The sequence below is a fragment of the Lonchura striata genome, chromosome 3, assembly GCF_046129695.1.
Source record: "Lonchura striata isolate bLonStr1 chromosome 3, bLonStr1.mat, whole genome shotgun sequence".
Classification (NCBI taxonomy): Eukaryota; Metazoa; Chordata; class Aves; order Passeriformes; family Estrildidae; genus Lonchura; species Lonchura striata.
The window spans coordinates 111,472,397-111,498,378 of record NC_134605.1 but is presented as its reverse complement, the minus strand read 5'-3'; the positions used below and the strand labels follow the sequence as shown (position 1 = coordinate 111,498,378).

The following is a 25,982-nucleotide window of genomic DNA, read 5'->3' as shown; positions in this document are numbered from 1 at the left end:
ACTTGATCTAATCTTCTAATCTATGGACTAGACTGCACCTCGGCCTGGTCTAATGGAAGGAGTGTGGAATGAGAGCAGCTTTAAGGTCCTTTCCAACCCAAACCATTCTGGGGTCTGTGATGTTTCTATGATCAAAGACCAAATACAATTTTTAGGACGGAAACCTTGGGGAGTAAGACTTTGAACTTTTTTTGGATTAATTCCCTATTTGTTGTTAGACATTCCTGATTCCTGTTCTCTCATGCTTGATCTTCAGAGAATGGTGAAATATCCTGAATTGGAAGAGACCCACCAGGATCATGGAATTCATGACCTGGCACAGGACACCCCAACAATCCCACCCTGTGCCTGAGAGCACTGTCCAAACACTCTTGGTAACCTTGGGGCCATGACCATTCCCTTGACCAATCCCAAGTTTTTACTGAAGAATACAAACCAAGCAAAATACAGGAAGGAAAAAGTTTGAAATTACAGAGTTTTATCAAGTGGTGCTTGTCTTAGTCAACAGACACAAAATCAGAGGATCAATAAGGTTGGAAAAGACCTCTCAGATCATCGAGTCCAACTTTTTAAAGTCACAGGCAAGGCATGAAAAAGAGATTTTAAACAAAACCTGTAATTGGGATCCTTCGGTATTTTTCCAAAAAGGATTCTTTGTTTGCTTTGGTACCACTCATATCTCAGTTTTGTATTTAAATAATATTTAATATATTATAATTTAATTAAATCAGGCTTGATTATTTGCAATGATTAGAAACAAAGTCTGCATCCCAAGATTAAGGAAAAAGAGAGGGAAGAACTGACAATGCTCTTGGCTTTCTTCACTCGCACAAGTTCTCCTTCTCTTCCTGAAAAGTGGATTATTGAGATTCCGATTATTCGGATACACAGTGAACTTCTGGAGGGTCCAGGTGCTGCTCATGAGTGGAAGTTGAGGTGCACCATTGTTCTCCTGGCTCTACCAGGTTTGGAGAAGTGTCATAGGCACAGGGACATTCTGGGCCAGCTCTCAAATGTCATAAAGTTTGGCCTCTGCTGCTTTTGTGTGATGAGAACCTTTCAGGTCACCAGAAATGATTTTTTGGCTGGGTTGCATCTTCCAGTTTCTGGGAATTAGAGGTAAGTTTTCCAGAGAATTTTGATGGTGGAATTTTATTGTGTGGAGTCACCAGAAAGCAGCTCTCTGGATTTTCAGGACAAAAATAGTTTAAATATTCCTGTATTTTGGGCAGGAAAGGATATGGAGGCAGTGAATAAGGCCACCCTGAGAAGTGCTGGGATTCACTGACTTGGGTCTGTCCCTGCTCTCTGCTGGTTAAGCTCAAAATTGCATTGAAATAGGAATATGTGAAACCTCTTGTGTTCTGCCTGGGAAGTTCAGAGCAACTGTGCTTTGTGCCTTATTAACATTCTGGATATTGGCTTCAGCTTTGTTTGAATCCTCTTGAGTTTGTATTATTTATAACTTGTAACATGCTTTAGGATGGGTTTGATAAACACATTTTGAAATAGTTTTCTGTATCTCCCCATTGCTTTTCCCAGTTTGAGTGCTGTTGTCTTCAAGGGTTTTTTTTCCAAAGTCATCCTTCTGACACATTTCCCATGCTGAAAACATGGCAGTTTTTCTCTTGACAGCAAAATATTCCTTCCCTCTGATGATAATCTGCTTTTCCTTTGCAATAATCTGTTGTGCAGCTTTTATCCAAACATCCATCCGTACAGAAACACGTGCCCACGCCCGCGTCCAACGTCAGCAGCCACAGGCAGGAACCAATTTCCTGGGCATTTGTTAATTTGAATGAACATGAGGCTTCTGCTTCTCCTATGGAAAAAAAAAAAAGAAGCAAACCCAACAGTTTCCTTGGGAATTCATGCAGTGTGAACAGAACACATCTTGGCAAAACGGTGAGCCAAGAAATTCCTCTTTAGTTGCTCTGTTAGGCAAACTGCATTTTAAATTTCTTGCCCAGGGCTTTGTTTGACTTGCCCCAGGCAAGCTGTTCAACATATTTATCAACCCTGTTGGAGCATTAGAGCCAACGCTCATCGAGGAAGATCATCCTCTTAATGCCATCTGTCATCAGCAGTTTTATTTCTTTCAGCTCAACTTGTTCTGTTTCACCATTTTTTCCCCCTATTCCTCCCAACTATTTCTTAGCTGATTATTTCCCAGTGATCTCAAATATTCTGTGATTGCTCAGATATTCAGGGCTGTTGGATGTGAAACCCCTGAGGGTATCAATGGTACAATTTTCTTTAAAATCCTGATTGATAACATTAATCCTATATGGATCCAGATGGCTTCCAAAGCACCCTACCTATCTCAGTGCTGTGCAAAAGATGAGAGTGCATTTCAATCTGACTCTGGAATTCTTTCCAGATCCTCAACAAGACCTTAAAAAAAACTCAGAACAAAGGCTCTGGGGTAGTTTCATGCTATATTTTTATCTTGAGGACATGGCTTTGATAATTTTATATTTTCAAGCTATTAATAAGAGTTGTGTAAGTGCACAGACAGTATCAAAGTGTTCAACAATGCTGTATCCGCTCAATTCCCAAGGGATTTGAGATCCAGTTTGCTCTTGGGTTTTTGTCCACAATCAGAGTGGAGCCAAAGGGACTGACGGGAGTATTTTCCTCTAGAGAACAAAAGTTAATCTCTTGGGAATCTGGTGCTAGAGCATTATTGGTGCTATGGAGTTATATAAAGTCCAGAAAAATTATTGTAGCCAGGTGAACATCCACTGTGTGTCAACTGGATATGCTGGATGTTCTCGTGGGTTCCCAGGACATTTTTATTTGATTATCCAATGAGGGATGTGTCATGGACTCAGAATGGTTTGGGTGGAAAGGGACCTTAAAGCTCATCCAGGCCCACCCCCTGACATGGGCAGGGACACCTTCCACTATCCCAGGCTGCTCCAAGTCTTGTCCAACCTTGAACACCTCCAGGAATCCAGGGGCAGACAACACTTTTCTGGGAAACCTGTGCCTGTGCCAGGAATTCCTTCCTAATATCCCATCTATGCCTGCCCTCTGTAGGCAGGGATAGATGGGATATTGGGAAGGGCAGTAGGAAGCCATTCCCTGTGTTTTGTCCCTCCATCCCTTGTCCCAAGTCCCTCTCCAGCTCTCCTGGAGTCCCTTTAGGCCCTGGAAGGGGCTCTGAGTCTCCCTGGAGCCTTCTCTTCTCCAGGTGAGCACCCCCAGCTCTCCCAGCCTGGCTCCAGAGCAGAGGGGCTCCAACCTTTGGAGCATCTCTGTGGATTCCTGTGGACTTTCTCCAACAGATCCTCCAGAGATCTGCAGGCTCCCATCACAGCTTCCTTGCCACCTACTTGCCCATGTTTTTTGGGGAGGGAACACAACAGTGCTCACCAAGGTCTCATCCTGACCTTCCTTGGTGAAGCCAAGGTCCCTCTTCAGCCTGAGAAGTTCTAAGAATTAATGGTTGCCATGATTTCAGAGCACAGAGCATCAATACCACTTTGGCTCTGTGCTCAGAAATATCAGTACTTGGACTGTCTTCCATCAATCAGCTGTACCAACTGCTCTCCACAGTTTTTAAAGGAGGAAAATGCCAATCACACTCGGCATTTGGCTGAAATGTATGGAATAAGCATCATTCTATAGGGATGGAACTTGCCGAGGCTCAATTTATTCCTTCCAGCTGAGGAAGGACGAGGAAGGGGGAAACAACAACAACAACAAAAAATTCAGATTAAAGCAGCTGAACATTTCCTTCTCCAGATTTTATAGAGGGAACAAAATCAATCGTATTCAAAATCTGGGCCAAGTCCTGTGCTGGCCAAGGGAAGCAGGATCCTGGCAGCTGTGCCTCCAGCTCCCGGAGATGCTGGCTCGGGCAGGAAGCTCTGAGGTAGCCGGTGGGATGTGCTCTTGGCTGTCCTTTTCTGCCTCGATGTATGGGAGCAGCCTGTGGCTGGATCCTGTGGCACTGGAGCAGCTGGCACAGCCACTGCTCCCAGGGACTCCGAGCAGAGCCTGGCACGAGAGGTTTCTCTGTCTGGAAAGATCTTATCTCGCTTCTTCCTCTCTTCTGGGCATTGGGAAGAATTTTCCAGGACTCTGCTCTTTGTTCTCCCAGCACGTTTTATTATATTTAAAGCTGACATTTCCCCCCCCACCCCACACGCCCCTCCCAGCTGGTGGAATATATCCCGAAATCCTGCTAACAGAAGGAGGAGCGGGATCCGTGTCCTTTGCAGTTCATCTTCCTCAGCGAAGCATTGCTGGCATGGGAACAGCTCCTTAATCTGCTGCATGGAAAAGTGCCTTGAAGTGTGGGTGTAGGGATGGTGGGCAGCAGGCCAGGAGAGGCTTGGCATGCCAAGGAAATAATGCATTCATTCTTCAAAATATGACAAAAAAAAAAAATAAAAGGAGTCTTCTGGATGTCCTGTTGGACTGCTGGGAAGGCAGGGAGAGGGAAGGCTTGGAAATAAAGCTGGCAGGAGGGAAAGGTCAGTGGGGAGTCAGGTGTGTCTGCACCTGATGCCGTCAGAGAAGGATATTCCACAAAGATAAAGGACAAAAGGCATTAAAAAAAAAATTGCACAAATGAAAACATTGTATATGTGTACATTTTAAGAAATGAAAATTGGCCAGTATAGAACACAATGCACCTGCTGTGAGCTTCTTTAAATAAATGGAATTAATGGGAAGCTGAGAGTCCCCGAAGCTTGGAGTTAATGGATGTTAATTAGCACAGAATGGGTGCAGCTTGTGAGGCTGGAGTTTGGATCAGGAACACCCTTCTGATGCAAATTTACTGCCTGTGCTCATTTGCATAATGGAATCATAAATAGGAATTTACATCAGGGAATCTTTGTGGAGACAAGGATCATTCAGATATGGTAGGAACAGGCTTTGGAGAAGAGATCAGAACAAAGGTGAGGAAAGGTTTCCTTTGGAGATCGTGGAGTTCCTTGTGGGATTGGGGAAAAACGTCTGGAATGTTGAATAATTTTCAAATAAGTTTTCCAGTAGCTTTTTTGGTGCTCTTTGACGGCTTCTGTACGTAGTACACAAAAAAAAAGGAATTAACAATACTGCAAGCTGTGAACATTATTATGAGGATAGATAACTTTGGAATTAATAATTTTGTCTGGGATTCATCTCTGCAGCACAGAGTCCTACTGAGCTGGTTGAGCTGGTCATTTTTTATGGATGTGGAAGAGAAATAGACAAGTCTCAGACACAAATCACTGTATTTTGGGAGATTTGATTCATCTTCAGATTCAGAGACTCTCAGGGTTTTGTAATGTCTGTGTCTGCGGTAGGAACTGGTTTCTCCTGCCTTAAAATCTGCAAATGGGATCCTCTGGTGCGATGCACCTGGAGCTATGGGATCCACAATATCAGGAGGATGTGGAGCTGCTGGAGGGAGTCCAGAGGAGGCCACAGAGATGCTCCAAAGCCTGGAGCCCCTCTGGATCCAGGCTGGGAGAGCTGTGAATGTCCAGGTTGGAGATGAGAAGGGTCCAGGGAGAGCTCAGAGCCCCTTCCAGGGCCTAAAGGGGCTCCAGGAGAGCTGGAGAGGGACTTGGGACAAGGGATGGAGGGACAGGACACAGGGAATGGCTGCACACTGCCAAAGAGCAGGGATAGATGGATATTGGGAAGGAATTCCTGGTTCTGAGGGTGGTGAGGCACTGGCACAGGGTGCCCAGAGAAGCTGTGGCTGTCCCTGGATCCCTGGAAGTGTCCAAGGCCAGGCTGGACAGGGCTTGGATCAGCCTGGGATAGTGCAAGGTGTCCTTGCCCATGTCAAGGTGTGGGACTTGATGATCTCTAAGGTCCCTTCCCACCCAAACCATTCCCTGATTCCAAGAGTTCCATTTGCCATGTCCATGAGTGTTTTGCCTGCCCTTTCCCGTGTCTCTCCCGAGTTTTAGATCATTTATGTCAGCCATGTGCACACAAATTTTGCCCAGGGCAAGAAATGTCCATGTCCAAGATATCCTCAGGCATCTCAAATGATCCTAAACGTCTCCATTTAGGCAAATTAATGAATCCCTGGATGTTGAAGCTCCTGTGCAGACAATGGAGACCTGGTCAATGTGGTTAATCCATAAAGCTGCTCATCCCTGCTAACACCTGGGGTTCTACTCTGCTCTGTCTTGGAATATTTCAATTTTTTTTATCTCTAAGAATGGGGTGCTTATCTCCCTTATCATAGTCGCTCTTTGCTTTAATTACTTTAGAAGAATATTTCAGTTTATGCTGACTATTTATTAGGAACATGCAAATTACAGGGTTGCTTATGGAAACACAGGGTCCTTGGTGACAAAAAACCTTGTTCAGAGGATCTATAGGAGTATGGATCCATAAAGAGAATATCTGGAGAAAATGGATGTGGATGCTGGAAAGGAATACAGATTGTATAATTTAATCCCAATTGTTTGATTAATATTTTTTCATAGGCATGCTTGAATGTTTAAAGATTCTTGTCTGAATCTGTTTGGGTTTGAAGTTCAAACCCAGAAAAAAAAAAAATTAAACACCTTTTCAAATTTCAATAAAGAGTCAGTCAAAATCCATCACTATTCTTGTTTTTGTTTTGCAAATTAGCAATTAAAAAGTGACAAATGTCTTCAGTGCTTAAACACTCCTCTGCAATACCCATTATGTTCAAATAAGACTTTTTTTTTTTTTTTTCTAGTAGCATGAGTGTTTCCCTGTGGTTCCTTTTTTTTTTTCTTCCTCTTAGGAAGCCTCTGGAAGCTCCCACTGTAACCCAAAGCTGCTCTCACTTCCCCACTACTGGGTATTATGCAAATCACTTCATGAATAGTTTAAAATCACATTCATGTTTTTGAGTTTTAAATTATAATATGGGTGGCTTATTTTGCTTTTATGGCTCTTTACCTCCTTTTTTTTGTTTTGTTTTGTTTTACTTATTTGTTTCCCCCTCTGAGTTTTTATTTAATTATTTAAATTTCTTATTTAAATTATTTATTTCTTCAGTTTCCTTACTAAAGTAGTAATAATTAAGGGAAGTAAACTTTTTTCTTTTTGTACTGCAAGACCATGTGAAATCTTGAACTGAAATTATTTCCCTGTTTTGGTAATTATTGTCCATATTAACCATGGCTTGAGGCAGCCAATGCTCTGGAAAACAGGCACTCCATGAGCTCACATGTCTAATTCCAGAATATTATGTGGGATTTTATTGTTAATATTTCTCTCCTTATGACAATTTCTCTGTCGAACGCGGCACCACTTTAGCAGAATAACAAACATCAGCTGAACGGATTAATGCTGGGGAAAGCAATTTAGTGCTGGATTGTTGTAAATGATGTCTCTTTACCAGCAGGTTGTTTTATTATGACAAAGATTTCAATTTTATCTGTTCTCGGGGATGGGAGGATTTATTGTTTGTGTGAGGTGGCAGCACACTTGAGAAAATGATGAGAGCTGTTCTTCAGGAGAATCAAATCCTTCTCTCCCTGGGAAAGGGTGGCACAATGAACTTGGGCATCAGCTGGAAGAGGGAAAAATGGAGGGGTCCATGATGGGGACACAGGTCACTGGTCAAATCCACAGATTCACAAAATAGTTCAGGTTGGAAAAGCCCTCCAAGATCAAGTCCAACCATCCCCCAGCACTGTCAAGGCCACCGCTGACCCACGTCCCCAAGAGCCACATCCACAGGGCTTTTAAATCCCACCAGGGATGAGGACTCCACCCCTGCCCTGGAAAGAGGGGTCAGACACAATTATCAATGAGAGAATCCCAAATAATAGTTATTGATCACGTCATCAGCCACAGCTCTGATGATCAGGGCTTTCAACAGCAACATTAGGGATTTACTGAGCATTAAAATCCCTGAAAAATAGCACTAAGAATGAGCATTGCTCCTTTGTATTTGAAGTTGGGCCTGTATCTGAGCTCAAACCTGAGTTTGGGCTGTCCTCTTAATCTTGGGCTGCTCATTCACACTCAGGTGCTGGCCTAGGAATATGATGTGGAAGAAAATGTGGATCTGTCCCATTCCTTGCCATGGATGATGTTGCTCCTTGGCCACCCCTCAGTGTGTTTCTCCAGCCAGTGGTAGTTTGCTAAATTGCCTCCAGAGCTATTTCTGTGAGAGCCTCAGCCTCACCTGCTGCGGGCACAGCTGGGATTTCAGGCAGCTGGAGCTCAAACTTCCCTAGGAATATTAAGGATGCAAAGCACTGAAGTATTAGAGCTGGACAGAAGTTTACTTTCCATGTGTCTCATGCAGCTATAGACTTGAGATCTAAGGAAAAGCCCCCAGAACAAGTTAAATCACCCTTGGAAGCAGTTTCATGCAGCCTTGGTGTGCCCAATTCCATGGGAGCTTCAGTGGCCCCTCTGCTCTGGAGCCAGGCTGGGAGAGCTGGGGATGCTCACCTGGAGAAGAGAAGAATCCAGGAACAGCTCAGAGCCCCTTCCAGGGCCTAAAGGGGTTCCAGAAGAGCTGGAGAGGGACTTGGGACAAGAGATGGAGGGACAGGACACAGGGAATGGCTTCCCACTGCCAGAGGGCAGGGATAGATGGGATATTGGGAAAAAATGCTTCCCTGTGAGGGTGATGAGGCCCTGGCACAGGCTGCCCAGAGAAGCTGTGGCTGCCCCTGGATCCCTGGAAATGTCCAAGGCCAGGCTGGATGGGACTTGGAGACACCAGCCTGATTTAGGTAAGGAACCCACGTCCAAGAGCTCTGGTTATCTCTGTAATCAAGAGTCAATAACTGCAATTTCACCATCAGTTTGTATCTTCTGCAGGAGTTGTCCTCAAGAGGTTCCTGCCTCTTTCCAAGATCCTCAGGAGCAGCCTTGTGTTTTAGTTCCTGCAGTTTGCTTAAGCATCTGAATTAGAAATCCCAGTTCTGTACTTTTTGGAGCATGAAAACTTAAATTTGAATTTAATCTCTGAATGTTCAAAGAAGGAACATTGTGAGCCATCAAGGTTGGAGGAGGGGCTGCTCTGCTGTTCTGGTTGTGCTTTGAAGGATCATTTCTGTGACTTTTTAACCTGTCATATCTGCAGTGTTACCTGGAGAAAACCTTCATGGATCACTGATTTCTGTGTATATAGAAATAGTATATTTAATGTTTAGTTTATTTTTACTGCCTTTATTTCAACTGTTTTAGAAAGGGAATTAGAACAGGATGTTACCATTGAAAAGGAAAATCATTGCTCCAGCTTGACAATACTAGAAACTCCATGAAACTCTAAATAAAAACTCTAATAAATAGTCCCTTAAACATTTATTTAACTAAGCCATCAGACAATTGTCAGTGTTGGTGATGCTTGTTCCTTAATTCCTTTGACCAGAAGAGGTTTTAATTTACACCATTAAACAGTCTGATGTTCTTTGATAATTGGCCATGGGGGTGAATGACTACAAGATTCTTGTCTGAACATCAAATATCTCTGTGCATAAATTGTTAAGCTGAAGCATTTTTCCCTTTTTATAACATGTAATATAATATAATCCATTATTGCTTACACCTCTTCCTGAAAGCAGAAAATTAAATAACTGTTTGCCATTAATACAAATTATTGTGTTTTGACAGCTTCCTAATCACTTCAGGTAAAAATGGTGCTGCACAAACCGCTCAATTGCCTTATAAGAAACTTTTTTTGTGTGTGTGCATGATATTTCTCCTTGTTTGGGCCTTCAAACCCTTTCAAGGTTTGCCCTCTGTGATAAATTGATATTCAGAAGCATAAATCAAGCTGTGTTTGAGTTGTGCTCTGATGCAGAATGGATTTCTCCTTATAGTTACCCTATAAATAAACTTGGACAACACTTGACCAGCCGGTGCTGCCTATAGATGTTCCTTCCGCTACACCCTGTGTTAATTACTATGCAAATGAATGATTGAGTATTGGCAGGTTTTGACCTCACAAAGTGTGTTTTGTGCCCTCTTCAGGTATGGGCTGTTTCTGGGGAGCTGAGAGGAAGTTCTGGAGGCAGAAAGGAGTCTATTCCACTCAAGTGGGTTATGCAGGAGGACATACCCCAAACCCTACCTACAAAGAGGTCTGCTCAGGTGAGTCTTTCCTCCTTGGTTTTTAAGGATCAGGAGTGGAATCCTGAATTATGAATGACAACAAAGAGTGAAATGAGTGACTGCAGTGACTAAGGTTTGGGGATGGCTTTACGTCCTAAATGATACTGAAATCTATGGATGCCCATCCCATTGCTGTCTCCTAATGATTAATGAGTCAATGTATGAACAAATATTCTGTTCTGATTAATAATCTGTTAATTCTTCACACAGTTCAGTGCACACCATCCTGTCATTTCCAGGCCAAACCCTTGCATTTATTTTTCACTCTACACTACAAAACCCCAACACAGTTTCTTTCTGCGATCTGACCACAGAACCCCTGTCAGCCAACTAATGCTGCTGGTGGGAAAAATCCTATCTTTCCTGCACTCACTTGGAAGTTTCATTTTTTTTTTTTTGGTTTATTTTCTTGTTAACATTTTTATGCCAAATGCTGACACTGGGGGCAGGTTCTTAGTGACAAGCTCTAACATGGGCTTCATGGAAAGAGTGTGAAAAGTGACACGAGCAAATAATGGGCACTTGGAGCCCTGTGCAGAGGTGCTGCAAGGCAGCCAAAAAGGCAGAAACTTGCTGGAAATTGTGAAAAGTGGGAAAAGGGATGATTTGAGGTGGAACAGAGTGGAATGGAATGGAATGGAATGGAATGGAATGGAATGGAATGGAAATGGGAGGGGAAGGGAAAGAAATGGAAATGGAAAGGGAAAGGGAAAGGGAAAGGGAAAGGGAAAGGGAAAAACAAAAGGGAAAAGGAAAACAAAAGGAAAAAGGAAAGGAAAAGGAAGGAAAATGAAATTGGAATGGAATGTAATGGAATGGAATGGAATGGAATGGAATGGAATGGAATGGAATGGAATTGGAAATGGAAATTGAATGGAAAGGAATGGAAATGGAAATGGAAATGGAAATGGAAATGGAATGGGAAATGGAAATGGAAATGGGAAGGGAAGGGAAGGGAAGGGAAGGGGATTAAATTGGAATGGAATAGAAAATTATTCTTCCATTTTATGGGGGAAGGGAAATTAAATTAGATTAGAATGGAATGGAAAATTCTTTTTCCATTTTCTGGTGACAGCCATACAGAAAACAATCTGAAAAACCCTTCTGGAGGGTGTGCAGGATTTGGAGCTATTTTCAGTGTGTTCTCCTAATACATAAATACACCATTTTTGGCCAGCATTAGACAACCCAGGATGTTCATTCAGCACCAAACATCTTTTCATATTTTGCTTACAGATGTTCAGAACAATTCTGTTGCTCTGTATATTCATAAGCTTTTAGAAATCTGCATAGCTCAAGTGGCACTGAAATCAGAAGGGAAGAACTCTGCTGTTGTTATTCATAAACTGGGGATGTACAATTACCATATAAAATATGCAGCTAACGATGATTTCCTTAAAAACAGGGTCGTTTATAGGCTTGTGGTTCAGGCTGTTCACATGTGAGCAGGTCATTTGGGTTTACTCTCAGTTGTTTTCTTTATTTATCTTCAGTGACTGGAATGTACAGAAAAATAAAGCACGTCTGGTTATTATATGATATTAGTTAGAAGGCTGAGATTCACTGAATTAAACCAATTTATAATCTTGTCAATTCTCATCTTTCTGAGGCATTTTCTCTCATGCACAAATCATATTTTCTAATAGTTAGCAATTCAATATAAAAATGTGCCAAACAGAGTTTGTTTCTGCTCTGAGTTGTGTAAAATATTTGGCTGTGAGGTTGTTTCACATCTCCTGAGCAGAAAATCCATGTTTTTCTGAGGAATACTACTGCCTCTTGCCTAAGAATTATTCTTTTGACTGATTCTTCCATATTGGATTTCCAGTTCTCCTTAAAATGTCCTGGGTTCCAAAGGTCACCTGGAAGGCTTCTAAATAGCTGATAGAAGAGAGTAGGGAAAGGGAAACTTAATTTCTTACTCTGTTACCTCCTGTTCCTGTGGTCAGCTGATGATTTCCCAAGATATTTCCATAAGCCCAGAGCATGGTGCTGGTTGGGATGTTGTTATTTAAGGGTAGAAAGATGTAGGGAGGGTTTGGCTGGGTAATGTGGGGTTAATTTTACGTATTTGTTGGTATTAAAGGCAACAGTGGGAAACCTGATGGGAATTTTTCAGGAGTTGTTGATGGCAATAAAGAAAAAAATGTAATATAGGAAAGTTCTTGGCTTTGCAGATTTGCCCTTCCCTAAAAATATAGAAGAATGTCCCGTGACAAACTATCAACTATCAACTATCCTGGAATTTTTGAATGATTTTGGGTGGGAAGTGACCTTAAAGCTCATGCAGTTACACCCCCTGCCATGGGCAGGGACACCTTGCACTATCCCAGGTTCCTCTAAGCCCTGTCCAGCCTGGCCTTGGACACTTCCAGGGATCCAGGGACAGCCACAGCTTCTCTGGGAATCTGTTCCAGGGCCTTTCCACCCTCAGAACCAGGAATTTCTTCCCAATATCCCACCCATCCCTGCCCTTTGGCAGTGTGCAGCATTCCTTGTGTCCTGTCCCTCCATCCCTTGTCCCCAGTCCCTCTCCAGCTCTCCTGGAGCCCCTTTAGGCCCTGGAAGTGGCTCTGAGCTCTCCCTGGATCCTTCTTTTCTCCAGGTGAACATCCCCAGCTCTCCCAGCCTGGCTCTGGAGCAGCAGGTCTGGGATGAATTTGTGACTCTCCTGATGTTCAGGCATGGCCTTGTATTCCTTGGAGAACCCTTCAAATGGACACTGCAGCACTCTTCCAAAGTGGCTGTGGTTCTCCAAAGTGTTTAAATGTATAATTAAACGACAAATATTCGCTTCCCTTTCTGTAGCTTGTAAAAGGGATCTGAAGGTTTCCACGGACAGGAACTAAGTCCTCAAGATTAAAGTTTCCAAGCAGTAATGAGAGTGGCTCAGAACATTTTCTTCTATTATTAAATTGCTGTCAAGAGAATAGATTCCTGTTGTGCCTTTGTCTGGTCTTTTTTTTTTATCCTTATAAGAACAGGATATAGGAATTTTAATGACTGTGAAGAGTCTCAGTGTTCACCATGCCCTTGATCTGTGCCTTGATAGGATTGGCCAATTGCTCCACCTCTCCCCTTTTTTTCCCCCACAGTTCACCTGTGAGAAAGGAAAGGAAGGTCAGCCAAAGTACAAAATACTGCATCAATCAAAGTTAATGTCATGAAATGTGGGAATTACTGTTTTGTGTATTTTTTTGTAGCAATTGAAGAACAGGATTTTGTAGAAAATCTGTAATTTTTGTTAGCTAGAACAGTTGGAACAAGTTGTATCTCTGCAATCATGAGATTATCATCCTAGGATCCTCCTGGATGTGCATCTAAACCTTGATGTGACCCTAGAAACTATAATTTGTCCTCCATTGAATTGCTAAGTCATGAAATAAAATGAATGTAGCAATTTCACTTCAAAAATAATTTGGAAAGGTGATGGCAGATGCTGCTGTAATGATAAAACCTTGGCAACAAGAACCCAACAGATGCACTGAATTTTACTTACCTGCTCCTCTGCAGCTCTACCTCCAAATTTTCGAAGCTGACACTACTGACATGTTTTTTTTTTTTTCAGCAGAGAAGTTGAACAAGGAAACTTTATTACACGTTAAAATCCAGGATGCAGAAATGGGGTCTGTAGATTTGTCATTTAAATTGAAAGGCAGAATAACTATGTATTTTTCATGGTAAATAAATGGTAAATAAATTTGCCACTGCCTGAAAAACAAAAAAGCTCCTTGTCCACAAGGGATGGCAGCAGCTCTGCTGAGGGAGCTCTGATGGAGATCTGTAATCAAGGTTGAGATCACTTTTCCATCTCAGAATTTGACTTCTCAGTGTTAATGCCTTGTCTGGTTCAGGCTTGAAGAAACCTAAGTGATATTTATTATTTAGATACCTGATTGTGCCTCGTGGCAAATTTAAAATCCTAATAGCCTCACTGCTGTCCTCTTCTCCTTTCATCTGTTTGTCCCAGCATTGCCCACAAGCACAGGCTTGTGTTGTAGCAGCAATATAAATACCAAATATATTATTTATTATTAACAACTTTATTTGAATTTTATTCCACTGAGATGTGTTGTTTCCATCTTTCCCGTCTCCTGCTTTATTAAAGATATATATAAGATGAAAATGTGGGAGCCCCAGAGGTTGAAAGAGCCATTACAGAGTAAGTCAAAGACAAAATCTTCTGACCTGGAGCCTACAGGAAGCTCCCAAAGGAGCTTCATTTTCACAGGAGACTCCATGCAGAATTGGGCTGAGATGTTCCCCGTGTCACTGGGCCTGAAAATAGAAGATGCAACACAGAGCTGCTTCTTTTTAAGTATCAGAACATGTTGTGTTTGTGAAAATGGTGTTATAAAAAAGCTCAGTCTGTTGTTGTAGCCAGTGGGGGGTGCTCCCTGCTTTTCGTTCTTTTTGTTTTTTGGTGTGGAGACCTTGTAAAGAAAAAATAAGCTACAAAAGCAGTTAGTCTGTGTTCAAACTGTGCTCCCAGAATTGGTAGTTACTACAGCTGGTAGATTTTGGGAATAAATCCTTCCCTGTGAGGGTGGCAGGGCCCTGGCACAGGGTGCCCAGAGAAGCTGTGGCTGCCCCTGGATCCCTGGAAGTGTCCAAGGCCAGGTTGGACAGAGCTTGGAGCAACGTGGGATAGTTCCCATGGCAGAGGAGATGGAAAGAGATGGATTTTAAGTTCTCTTCCATCCCAAACCACTATCTATGAAACCAGGGAGAAGCTGCAGCTCTTGGGAGACCGTGACTCTGGAATTAAAGCGGGTGATGGAACATGTTGGTATTTTCCCTGCTTTTCTTGTTTATTGTGGTTGTGTTCCTGTTCTTTTGCTGCTCCTGCTGCTCATTCTCCCAGATGAAATCTTCCTTCCTTTCAGGCACAGGACTGAAATGCTGTGGTGTCAGTGTGGATATGTCTGATAATATATTTTTCCTGAAATTGGGAGAGCACTGCAATTACTCTGTGCAAACATCACCCCCTTTGACTTGCTTATTTTATGGAACATCTTCCTGTGCTGGCATAGAAAAGTTTGGAAATTGACTCTTGTCCCACCGAGGTGATTAAGATTTTGAATAATTCTGCAAGTGACATGCACAGTTTCTAGGTGTTGGATGAATAATTAAATTATCAAACCACAGGAGTTGAACTTCTATTTGCTCAGCTGTGCCCAAGCTGTTGCAGTTCAGCTTTTAATAAGTAAATTTTGATAGTGAAGTTGTGCTCTGTCTCACCTTTGCAGACACTCACACTTTTACCTCAGCTTCCTCCAGCTGAGGAGAATTTAGTCCATGAAGAAGACAAGAACTCGATCCAGTGAAAGGAAAGGCAAAATCTTTGGATCCTCATGGCTGTGGTGCACTGCAGCAACAACAATCTAAAGGATATTTGGAGAAGGATTTTGGGGATAGCCAGAGCTCAAGGGTGTTCCTGGATTCCTCATCGATTTGTTGTGGGCTAAGATTTGAGCGCATCCATTGTAGGTGAATTCTTTGCAGAGAGACAAAAGAGACAAAAGCCTTTCAGAAGCTTTGGTGCACTAAAAAAGGGCAGATCGTGGGGCTGGGATTAGGGAAGGTGTAGGATGGCACCTGCAAACTTCTGGATGAAACATCAAAACCTATTGCAAAGTAGAATCCATCTCTTTGCATCTTTCAGGTTGGAAGCACTGGGTGTAAGCAATGGAAAAGACTCATCCAATTTTTATTTGAACACCCAAACTGATAGAATTTCCATCATTTCCATCTGTGGGCACCTTCACTACAATAATAGGGTACAACCCCCCTCTTAAATGATTTGTAAGGCTCAGTTAATTATTTTTAATACTACAGCAGAGATCTTTGCCTGCAGAGCCCCAGGGATAACCCACAAGGCACCCAAAATGCTTCTGACAAAAGATAATTGAAGTACAGCTGAGGCTCCTGCTGGTTTTTCCTCATTGACTTCAAAACCCTTTCCAAAAATTGTATCTTCCTGTCTGGGACCTGGCTGCTCCTACAACAGGGGCAGGAGGGAGGGTGGATCACTCATCTCATGACCCCAGGATGTTTAATGGAATACCTTGGCCATTGCTGGGATAACTGGGTCACCCAAGGGTTTATTTTGCCCTTTACTCAGGAACCAAACCCCATTTTATTTAAGCTACTTTTCTGGAAATTCCTTGGATATAGAATCTCAGAAAAAGAATAAGAGAAAGGGAGGATATTGGTTTGTTTGGAATATAGCTGCTGTGCTGAATCACACCAAGGATGCTGCTGATCTGAGAATCTACTCCAGCAGAAATCAGCCAAGACTTGGGCTGGATGGGGCTTGGAACAACGTGGGCTAAGGAGCAGCATCCAGCCTATGGCAGGGCTTGGACCTGGATCAGCTTTAGGGTCCCTTCCCACCCAAACCAGACCAAGTTCTGTCTTCATTTACTTCCCAGCTTCCAGGTATTAATGATTTAGTCTTTTAATCATCACTGATGACCTTTTCCATATTAATTTGTTTATCCACCTCTTTAATACAATTTCATTCCTGGCATTCACAAATAGGAAGGGAAATTGGGGGTTCATTAACTCCAGTGCTGAACCCGTGCAGGAAGTTTCAAAGAGAACTTGTTAAAGGATATTTTGCTAAAGGTTAATTCTTGGCAGCTACAAATCAAGATGTCTGGAAATTAAGTATTTATTCTGAGGAGGAAGGGAATATTTCCTTTACTGATAGTCTTCCCTTCTTTATGAGTATTCCATAGTGATGTGCTGTACCTTTGTACCATCAGTAGGGCTCAGAGCGATGAAAATACAAGGTGATGGGGTAAAAAAAGGCAGATCTGCCATAGGAGGTCTGAAAATATCCCTTATGCACAAGGCTGCTGTCAGGACATGTTTTTTCTTACCCAATAGTTCAAATAGTTGCTGTGATTCATCTACTCAGGATTAAAGTTGTGATGTGAACTGTGGCCACCTGCACTAGAAGAGTTTGGTGAGTTGGTGAAAATGATGTTATCAACAAGCTCACTGTTGTTATGGCAGCCAGTGGGGTCCCTTACTTTTTGAATTTCTTGTATTTCTTGTACTCCTTGTACTTGAAGTACTTCTTGTTTTTGCTCTGGAGACACTTGTAAAGTAAAAATAAACTACAAAGCCACTTACCGAGTCTACCAAACTGTGATCTTGGAATTAGGGATCCTGAAGGTGATCTGGTTCCTGCAGCACTCAGAGCAAACCTGATTTCTACATGGATGAGGTCCCTTCAGCCTGGAGATGTGGACAGAGTGACCAGCCTGAGGTGTCTGACCTTAAACCCGTCCTTCCAAAGGAGGAGAAGCTGCCTGCCTTGGATAGAGCAACTGAAGGATTTTCCTGTTTGGTTTCTAAAGCAGCTTCTTCATTAAAAACAAAGGGAATACACAGAAGTGCCTGAAGGGAGCCTACAAGAAAGATGAAGAGGGAATTTTTACAAGAGACAGGAGGGACAGGACAAGGGGGAATGGGTTTACAGTGACAGAGTAGGTTTAGATGGGATACTAGGAAGAAATTCTTCCCTGTTAGAGTGCTGAGAAGCTGGGATAGAATTCCCAGAGAAGCTGTGGCTGCCCCTGGATCCTTGACAGCATCCAAGGCCAGGCTGGACAGGACTTGGAACAACCTGGGATGGGGAAAGGTGTCCCTAGCCATGGCAGGGGGTCAGACTTTTAAAGTCTCTTGCAACCCAAACCATTCTAATTCCATCATTCTACATAGCCAGGACTCATCCTAGACTTTTACTTAGCAAGGAATATTTTGCTCTGAGAAGCTCAGTGCACTCTTTGCAGTGCCCTGCTCTTGTTTTCAATCCTTCTGAGGTGTGTTGTCCGTACTGACATTCCAAACCATCCCTTTTAAATCCATGGAATACTCTGTCTTGGAAAAATCAAGAAGGAATCATTAGGTTCTCTGCCTGGAGACATTTCTGTGCCTTTTACTGAGCCCAGAAAAGCATCGTGGCAGTGGCAGTGTCTGTGTTCCCACACGTGCCCACAGTGTATCCACACACATCCAATGTTCCTGGGAAAACAAACCCAAATCCCAACATTTGTCCAACTGGAGTTTTTTGTCGACTCTTTCCCCTCTCAGTTTAATCCAATGTTTACTCAGTCAAGCGATTCAATTAGAAGCTGTTTTTATTTTCTTTCTGAGGAGTGAAGAATGTTAATTGTAGCTGAAATGCCTTCGAGTGATTCTCTCCTAATGTCACATTTCCATAAAATCTAGGAAAGCTTTGCTTTCTGCAAAAAAAGTGCAGCAGCAGAACAAAAATGCTAAAAAAGGGGGTTTAATGTTCTGAATGCCGGACTTGGTGTGGACTGGGACCTTGGTGGGGAAAGCAGAGGAAAAAAAGAATGTCCTTTACTCCCAAAGTGTTGTGTTAGGCTGAGAGAAAAGACAGCAGATTGTACAGACAGTTGGAGAAATCAAGGCTTAGGAGGATTATAATTAATATGAAAATCAATGATTTCAGTGTGTAGAGAGATGTCACTGCCTGGGTTGGAGTAGAGAGGAAGGGAATGGAAAACAACTTTGATTCTGCTGTCTTTGGGTTCCCAGGCTGTTCCTGGGGTTTCACTGGAGCATGATATGGATGGGGTTGGTCCTTCCTCTCAGGGATCTTGTGAGCCATGAAAAATAGAGATGCATTCCTGTTCCTGGTACTTCATGGCCTCCATTCACGGAATCCATAAAGCTGGAAAAGCTGGAAAGTTTGGAAAAAAAAATCTGAGATCATTGAGTCCAACCATCAACCAGCAGGACCACCAAACCACGTTCCCAAGTGCCACATCCACACGTTGTTTGGACACTCCAGGGATGGTCACTCCCCCTCTGCCCTGGGCAGCCTGAGCCAGTGTGTGGTAACCCTTTCCATAAAGAAATTGTTCCTAATATCCAAGCTAAACCTCCCTGAGGCAGCTTGAGGCTGTTTTGTCAGCGTGTTGTAGAGAGCAAAAAGGTGATCCATGACCTGGGATTAAGGAGATCCTGATTTCTCCTGGCCACAAATTTGCTTTATTCATCCTGAGAGGTGACAGGTACCATGGGCTAAACTGAAAGTTTGAATTATCATTGACTGTCATAATTACACATTGTTTACTTCTTTTTTATCTTTTTTCCTCGCTTACTTTTTTTTTTTTTTTTTTTTTGGTGTTCTAATGGCTTAGTTTTTTATTTGGAAAGGACACAAGGCTTAATCATGTCACTCCCTCTGCTTAATGCTGTGAAAATTCTTTGTTCCAAGTCAAATGGAACACCATTATAGCACACTTATCGTCTGCTAAAAAAGTAATAAATTGGGTCAAACTGATCCTAGACATAATTCTGCTGATGTTAATGGTGTTACATCGGGAAGAAGTTTCTCCCTGCCTGTTAACAGGATGATGAGATAAAAATGTGGCTACCAAGGAGCAAACAGACCTTGGAAAAAAAGTTCCACTCTCACTGATCCTGCCCTGTTTCTGCAATGTTTTGAAGCTACAAAGCATTGCAAGAGTGCTAAATATTGACATTTTTGCTATTATTATTATCTGAACGGGCTGGTGGCTGTGGGGGAGGTGGTCAGGATTCTATTCCATCCTTCTCCTTTGAATTTTTGGCTCCAGCAGAGCTGACCCTGAACCAGTGGTAGGTGCAGATGGGACCATTATTTTTCACCGCTTCATTTATTTTGTTTTAACAAATGGTTTCATTTTCTCTCCTGCCTCGTTGCTCTGTGTTCAGGGCCAGTTCAACCCTTCTGCAGGTGTTCAGAGGTGTTCAAAGACAGGAGCAATGTGTAATGAGCTCTCCCCTCAAGTCCCAGCTGCCTTTGTGAGCCGGTCAGAAGTCTTTAGGTGAAGCTAAAATTAAATGGCAAAAGTATAGGCTGGGATCTGGTGTCTTTAGTCTGAGCTGAATTTAGGCCGGAAAGAACAAGGAAAGTAGGATCCAGTTTGCATTAAGTAGGTCAGATTTTGGGCAGAGGGGGGACCTTCTTCCTTCTTCTCCTGAACGTGCAGCAAGTGAAATCCAAAGGGGAAAATGGAATCCATATCCACATAATCCAAAAAATCTAAAATGTGGAAATAGAAGCAAATGAGATTCTTGCACAGGGAAAAGCAGAGATTTGGCTTCCCACAGTGTACCTGGCATGAAGTTGCTGCCAGGTGCATCAGCCCAGATGTTAACTGTGGGAATGAATTCCAGGTCCTTTCCTTTCTTGTCTCTTCTTCTCCTGACCAGATTGCCTCAAGCAGTAGAAGAAAACAGTGTCCAGGGAAGGGAACGAGCTGGGGAAGGGTCTGGAGCACCAGGAGGGGCTGAGGGAGCTGGAAAGGGGCTCAGCCTGGAGAAAAGGAGGCTCAGGGGGGACCTTGTGGCTCTGCACAACTCCTGACAGGAGGGGACAGCCAGGGGGGTCAGGCTCTGCTCCCAGGGAACAGGGACAGAATGAGAGGAAACTGCCTCAAGCTGTGCCAGGGGAGGGTCAGGATGAATACTGGGAAAAATTCTTCATGAAAAGGTCAAACATTGGAAGGGGATGTCAAAGGCAAAGGTGGAGTCCCCATCTCTGGAGGGGTTTAAAGGCTGTGTGGATGTGGCACTTGGGGACACAGATGAGTGGTGACCTTGGCAGTGCTGGGGAACAGTTGGACTTGATGATCTCAGAGGGGCTTTTCCAACCCTGATGATTTTATATTTTTATAATCTCACACTTTTGTCTCAGCAGTGGCCTGGATTTACCAGGACATGTAAGGAATGAGCATTTCCCCTAAATCTGGAGTTAGGAGACTGTGGGAAGAGTAGAACAGTCTCTTATTCTGAGAGTTCTTTGGTATGCAGACTCCAAATGTCCTGGGAAGGTGTTTTAACCAAGATCTGTCACACCAAAATTCAGCAATATTTTGCTACCAGCTTCCACAGTTCCAGATCTAATTAACTAGGAAGAGCAAAATACTTTTCCTGGTCTTTCCCAAAAAATTTACAGACTCCAACCCAAAGTCTCCAAAGATTAGCAATATCTTTCATATACAGCAGTTGAGATTTATGGAACTTTGCATAATAAAGAGAATCATTTCTATGGCCTGCTTGAGGGATGACTATTTCAGGCAGCTCTGAAAAATAAAATAATGAATTAAAAATGGCACAGCTTTGCAGCAGAACTGCATTTGTTCCTCCTGCTCTTCTGCCAAGCAGTTTTGATCCACCGAAGTGCAGGAATAATCAGTGTCGCAGCAGATATGGAAGGCAAATCCTGCAGCCCAACTGAGTGGAAAGCCAAGTGTCTCCCTGCATATTCATCTATTTATCGCCTCTGATTCTCCTCTAATTCCTTTATTTTCCATATGATAATAGACTTTTCTCCATGTACAACCATTGTTCCCATGAAACAGGATTTGTCTGCACGCGAGATGTTCATATAATGTGTGAGGGCAGAATTCATCAAAACAATTGAGCTGCAAGCAGGGATCTCACTGAGTTGCTTTTTGCCTCCTTTATTCCCATCTTTTCTGCATTTGAATTGTTAAACAGGAGCTCTGCTGCAGTGTCAAAGAGTGCCTTACAAAAGCTGTTGCCATAGAATTACACCTAGAAATGAGTTCTTTATAAATCAGCAGCACGACAAGTGGTTATTTATTTGTACTCAGGCCTATTTAACAGCTCTTCATTACAAGAATGGCCCAGAGTCTGAGGAACAACTTATCCATTACAGCTCCCGCTCCCAGCGTCTTCCATAAAGAGCAGATACAACTTTTCACACATTTTTAAAGAGTTCTCAGAAAATAATTCCCTCTTTTCTCACCTCTAACAGGAATCCCTGAACTGCCCCTGTGCTGGTCACACCAGCAACACAACCTCTTTGGGACCCCAGAATGGTTTGGGTGGGAAGTGACCTTAAAACTCCTCCAGTGCCATGGGCAGGGACAATTTCCACTGTCCCAGGTTGATCCAAGCCCTGTCCAGCCTGGCCTTGGACACCTCCAGGGATCCAGGGACAGCCACAGCTTCTCTGGGCAACCTGTGCCAGAGCCTCATCACCCTCACAGGGAAGAATTTTTTCCCAATATCCCATCTATCCCTGCCCTCTGGCAGTGGGAAGCCATTCCCTGTGTCCTGTCCCTCCATACCTTGTCCCAAGTCCCTCTCCAGCTCTCCTGGAGCCCCTTTAGGCCCTGGAAGGGGCTCTGAGGTTTCCCTGGATCCTTCTCTTCTCCAGATGAACATTCCCAGCTCTCCCAGCCTGGCTCTGGAGCAGAGGGGCTCCAGCTCTTGGAGCATCTCTGTGGCCTCCTCTGGATTCTCTCCAGCACCTCCATGTCCTCCTGATATTGGAGCCCAGATCTGGAGGCAGCTCTGCAGGTGGGGTCTCACCTGAGCAGGGCAGAGGGGCAGAATCCCCCTCTCCCTTGCTGGTCATAAAAGCCCTTCAGAAACCCTTCCTGGAATGGAACTTCTCCCTGGCTGCGGCCAAAGCCATTCCCACCCCGTTCCGAGGGGCAGCGCCGCCTCTCAGGGGATGTGCTGGGATCTGTTTTCCTCCCCTTTGCTGGTTCCCTGCTGGAATTTGCCTGGCAGCCCTTTGGAGCAGGATGGGAGGAGGAGCAGGGGCTGTTCCCTGCAGATTCGGCTCCTTCCCGTTCATTCCTGCCTCCAAGGCTGACTTGGGTGACCTTCAGCTGTTCCTGCCCATTGTCCTCACCCATGGAAAAGGGAGATAGTTTATCTCACCTTCTAAGGGTGAAATCCATGGATGTAGGGATTTTTCTGGGACTCAGTGTTGGAGGAAAGCACAGGCAGCAAGGGGAACTCAGAAGTTGTGTTTTATCTGCTGGAGTCATAGGCAATTTTAGCTGATATAATTTGGTATTTATACATATAAATTATTTTTTTCACCCGAAGAGGTGCTATAGATCGGAATATTTTGCTTAATTTTAATCTCTGTTTTAAAGTTCTGATTCCTCTCAGGTCCTGTAAGATGAAGTAGATGCTCTAGTGTGTAATATAAAATGTTCTTTGGGCACCTTATAATTGTCCACATTTTGCAATATTTAATATTACAAACTACATACAATGTCTTCCCCCTAAACTGCTCTGTATATTTAACTTAAACATTATTTTAATTGAAATTAAAGGTTTCAGACAGATCTTTACAGCTCTGCAGGATGTGACTTCCTGGCTTCATTCATTCCTTACAAATGAAGTGAAAATTCACTAAGTTCATTGGATTTACTTTTAATTTCTACTCAAGTTACTGACAAAATATCTGGCCCTGAAGCTTTTGTAATTTTAATATTAAATATAATAAAAATGTGATAGCGAATGCAATGTTAGTTTTAATATTAAAATGTAGATAGACTCTACCATGCTGTCTCCTTCACTGACAACTTTCTATGAAGATTGGGTTTTAAAACTCATTATCCTACATAAATATTCTGAAAACATTTTAAACCAGTTCTCCAATGAAGGTTTTTATTCCCCCTAGAAGTATTTAAAATACTTTTTTAAAAAAAATCTGAGTTGAATGCAGCAGCATTTCAGTGCTACAAGCCAAGGCAAATCTAATTTCATTGCAAAATCCCCCTGTTTACAGAACCAAAATAATAATAAATAATAAAAAAAAAATGCTGGGGGGGGGGGGGAAATAAAATCCCAAAGCCAGAAATTTCTGCTTTTGCAAGGATAGTGTTGGTGGTGCCATTCCCTTTTGAAATAATTCCTCCCTAATTGGTATCCCGATGTAATGGGTAAGTGAACATATTTCACAGCAGCAGCTGTTGGATGTTCAATGACTGGAAAATACGGCGCTGGTGAAGTGTGTGGAGTGCTCATCCCATCAGGAGGAGTAAGTTAATCATACACAATTCACTGAGCACTGGAGCTGCATTTGCAGAGCAGGGGCTGCCTTTTAATTGTCGCGGGCCCTTTTTCAAGATCTTGCAGGATCTTTTGTCTCAGCTGTAGCAGTTTTGGTTGCATCCCTAAAACTGTCAGTCTTCCTTAATTTTGCAAGGGCCTAACAATTCCTCCTTCACAATGCAGCTTAAATTGGACCAGATGCTGCATCAATAGAGCAGTCTGCCCATCTCAGAGGCATTAAGCCCAAAATTATTTAGAAAATTGAAGCCTTTAACATACTCTGGATTAATGTGATTAAGTAGAGCTTGCTTTGATTCATAGCCATCTATTCCTTTATTAATAGCCATTTCATCAACAGGAGCAGCACATATGGGGACAAGATGACTGAAAGTTAAATTGATTGCTGGAAGCCTGGAAGAAAAGCATTTAATGTTTCAATAATAACTGATGTAAGACTTCACTGCGGGGCATTTTGGATAGATTTAGACCAGCTTATAAGCACAGTATTTATTGGTATCTTTTAATTTTTATTATAAGATTGCTAAATGCAAGTTGGTGGGTTTTCTTTTGTATTATTTTTATTTTTAATCTCATCTTTAAGTCTGAAAATTTGTAAAGGAGAGTCTCTCATGTGACTGATAACAGCTGGGCCAGGCCATAGCAGAGCTGGGACTTCTGGAAACCTGAGGAAGAGATAAAATATAAGAGAGGATAATTTGTTATGACTATTTGCACACATACATTTCTGATCCTAGAACCATTCCAGGTGCTGTTGGAGTGTGTGAGAGCTCTTGTATGACCCACAATACAGAGGGGCCATCCCTCACACACTTGCATCCCATTTGTGGGGAGGATTCCTGTTTGTCCTGGCTTATTTCCCAACTCAGGAATTACATCTGTGAAAATTTATACGTGGAATCATGGAATCAAAAAATCATGGGGTAGAATGACAGAATGCCAGAATCCCACAATGGTTTGGGAGGGAATGGACCTTAAAGCTCAGCTCATTCCACCCCCTGCCATGGGCAGAAACACCTCCCATGATCCCAGACTGCTCCAAGCCCTGTCCAGCCTGTCCTTGGACACTGTGTGTGTTAGGAGAGAAGCATTTACAGGATGATTCAATACCATGGAGTGACCATTCCAAAAACTGACAAATTAAGAGATCTAATCCCAATGCCTGGGAGCATTCGAGAGATCTAATCCCAGTACCTGGGACAGCTCCCAGTACTGTGTATTTGCAAGTAAAGTCACTCCTAAATTATGCTAAAAGTGATTAAGATGCCAGAGTTTCTTGGTATGTTCTGTCTGGTCTGATTCATCTAAAATAAATCTCAGATTTAACATGGAGGATGATGAGAATGAGCTGTGATTTGTGGCCGTAATTAGAGTTGAGAAGTAGGATCCTGGAAATTGGGTTTGGAGGTCTTTACTCCAAGTTCTCATGGGAAGCAGGACCATCTCCAGCACTCATCAGGCCATCAAGCAACTCCAGGAACAGCTCCAGGGTTATCGAAGGGATGTTCTGTAGGATGGTCCTCCTGGTGATAGAGGTTCTCCAAATGTCCTGTTTGAGCCTTCCACCTTGTGGGAGATGGCCAAACCTCAGCTTTTGGCCACAGGATCTTCCAGGCAGCAAAACCAGAGCTCATTTCAATATGAGAAAAAAAATCTCCAAGGCTTGGTAGCTGTGAGGAAGGAAATTTGTGCCCCTCCTTTTGCTAGAGTTGTTGGTTGTTTCTAAATTCCAATAGCTCTCCAAGTATTAGGGATGTACAAATTCATAAATGAGAGTACAGTGATCCACATTATTTCCATATATTAATTCCCTGAGTTTTGGTTTTTTTAAATACATTAACAATAGGGTTTTTTTCTCATTGTCTTCTAAATACTCTTGGGCATCCAAATTGGTCATTCCTTTTTGAATGGGTAAATGTCAAGGAATACTGGTTTCACTTGAATTAAAAGTCCCTTCTTTGCTTTGCTGAAATGATCCCATTTAAATGGGAATATAAAAAGGATACAAGTGATCTGTAGTTGAAAACTCTTGATTT

At 42.8% G+C, this 25,982-nt stretch overlaps 1 protein-coding gene across 4 annotated transcripts in view; it reads left to right on the top strand.

Annotated features, from left to right (window-relative positions):
- MSRA (methionine sulfoxide reductase A) overlaps positions 1-25,982 on the top strand; it is a 227,942-nt gene that overhangs the window by 93,444 nt on the left and 108,516 nt on the right. For all 4 annotated transcript variants that reach the window (XM_031504479.2, XM_031504481.2, XM_031504482.2 and 1 more), the window contains one exon: positions 9,931-10,050. In XM_031504479.2, coding sequence (XP_031360339.1) covers positions 9,931-10,050 — 120 coding nt within the window. The remainder of the gene's footprint in view (positions 1-9,930; positions 10,051-25,982) is intronic.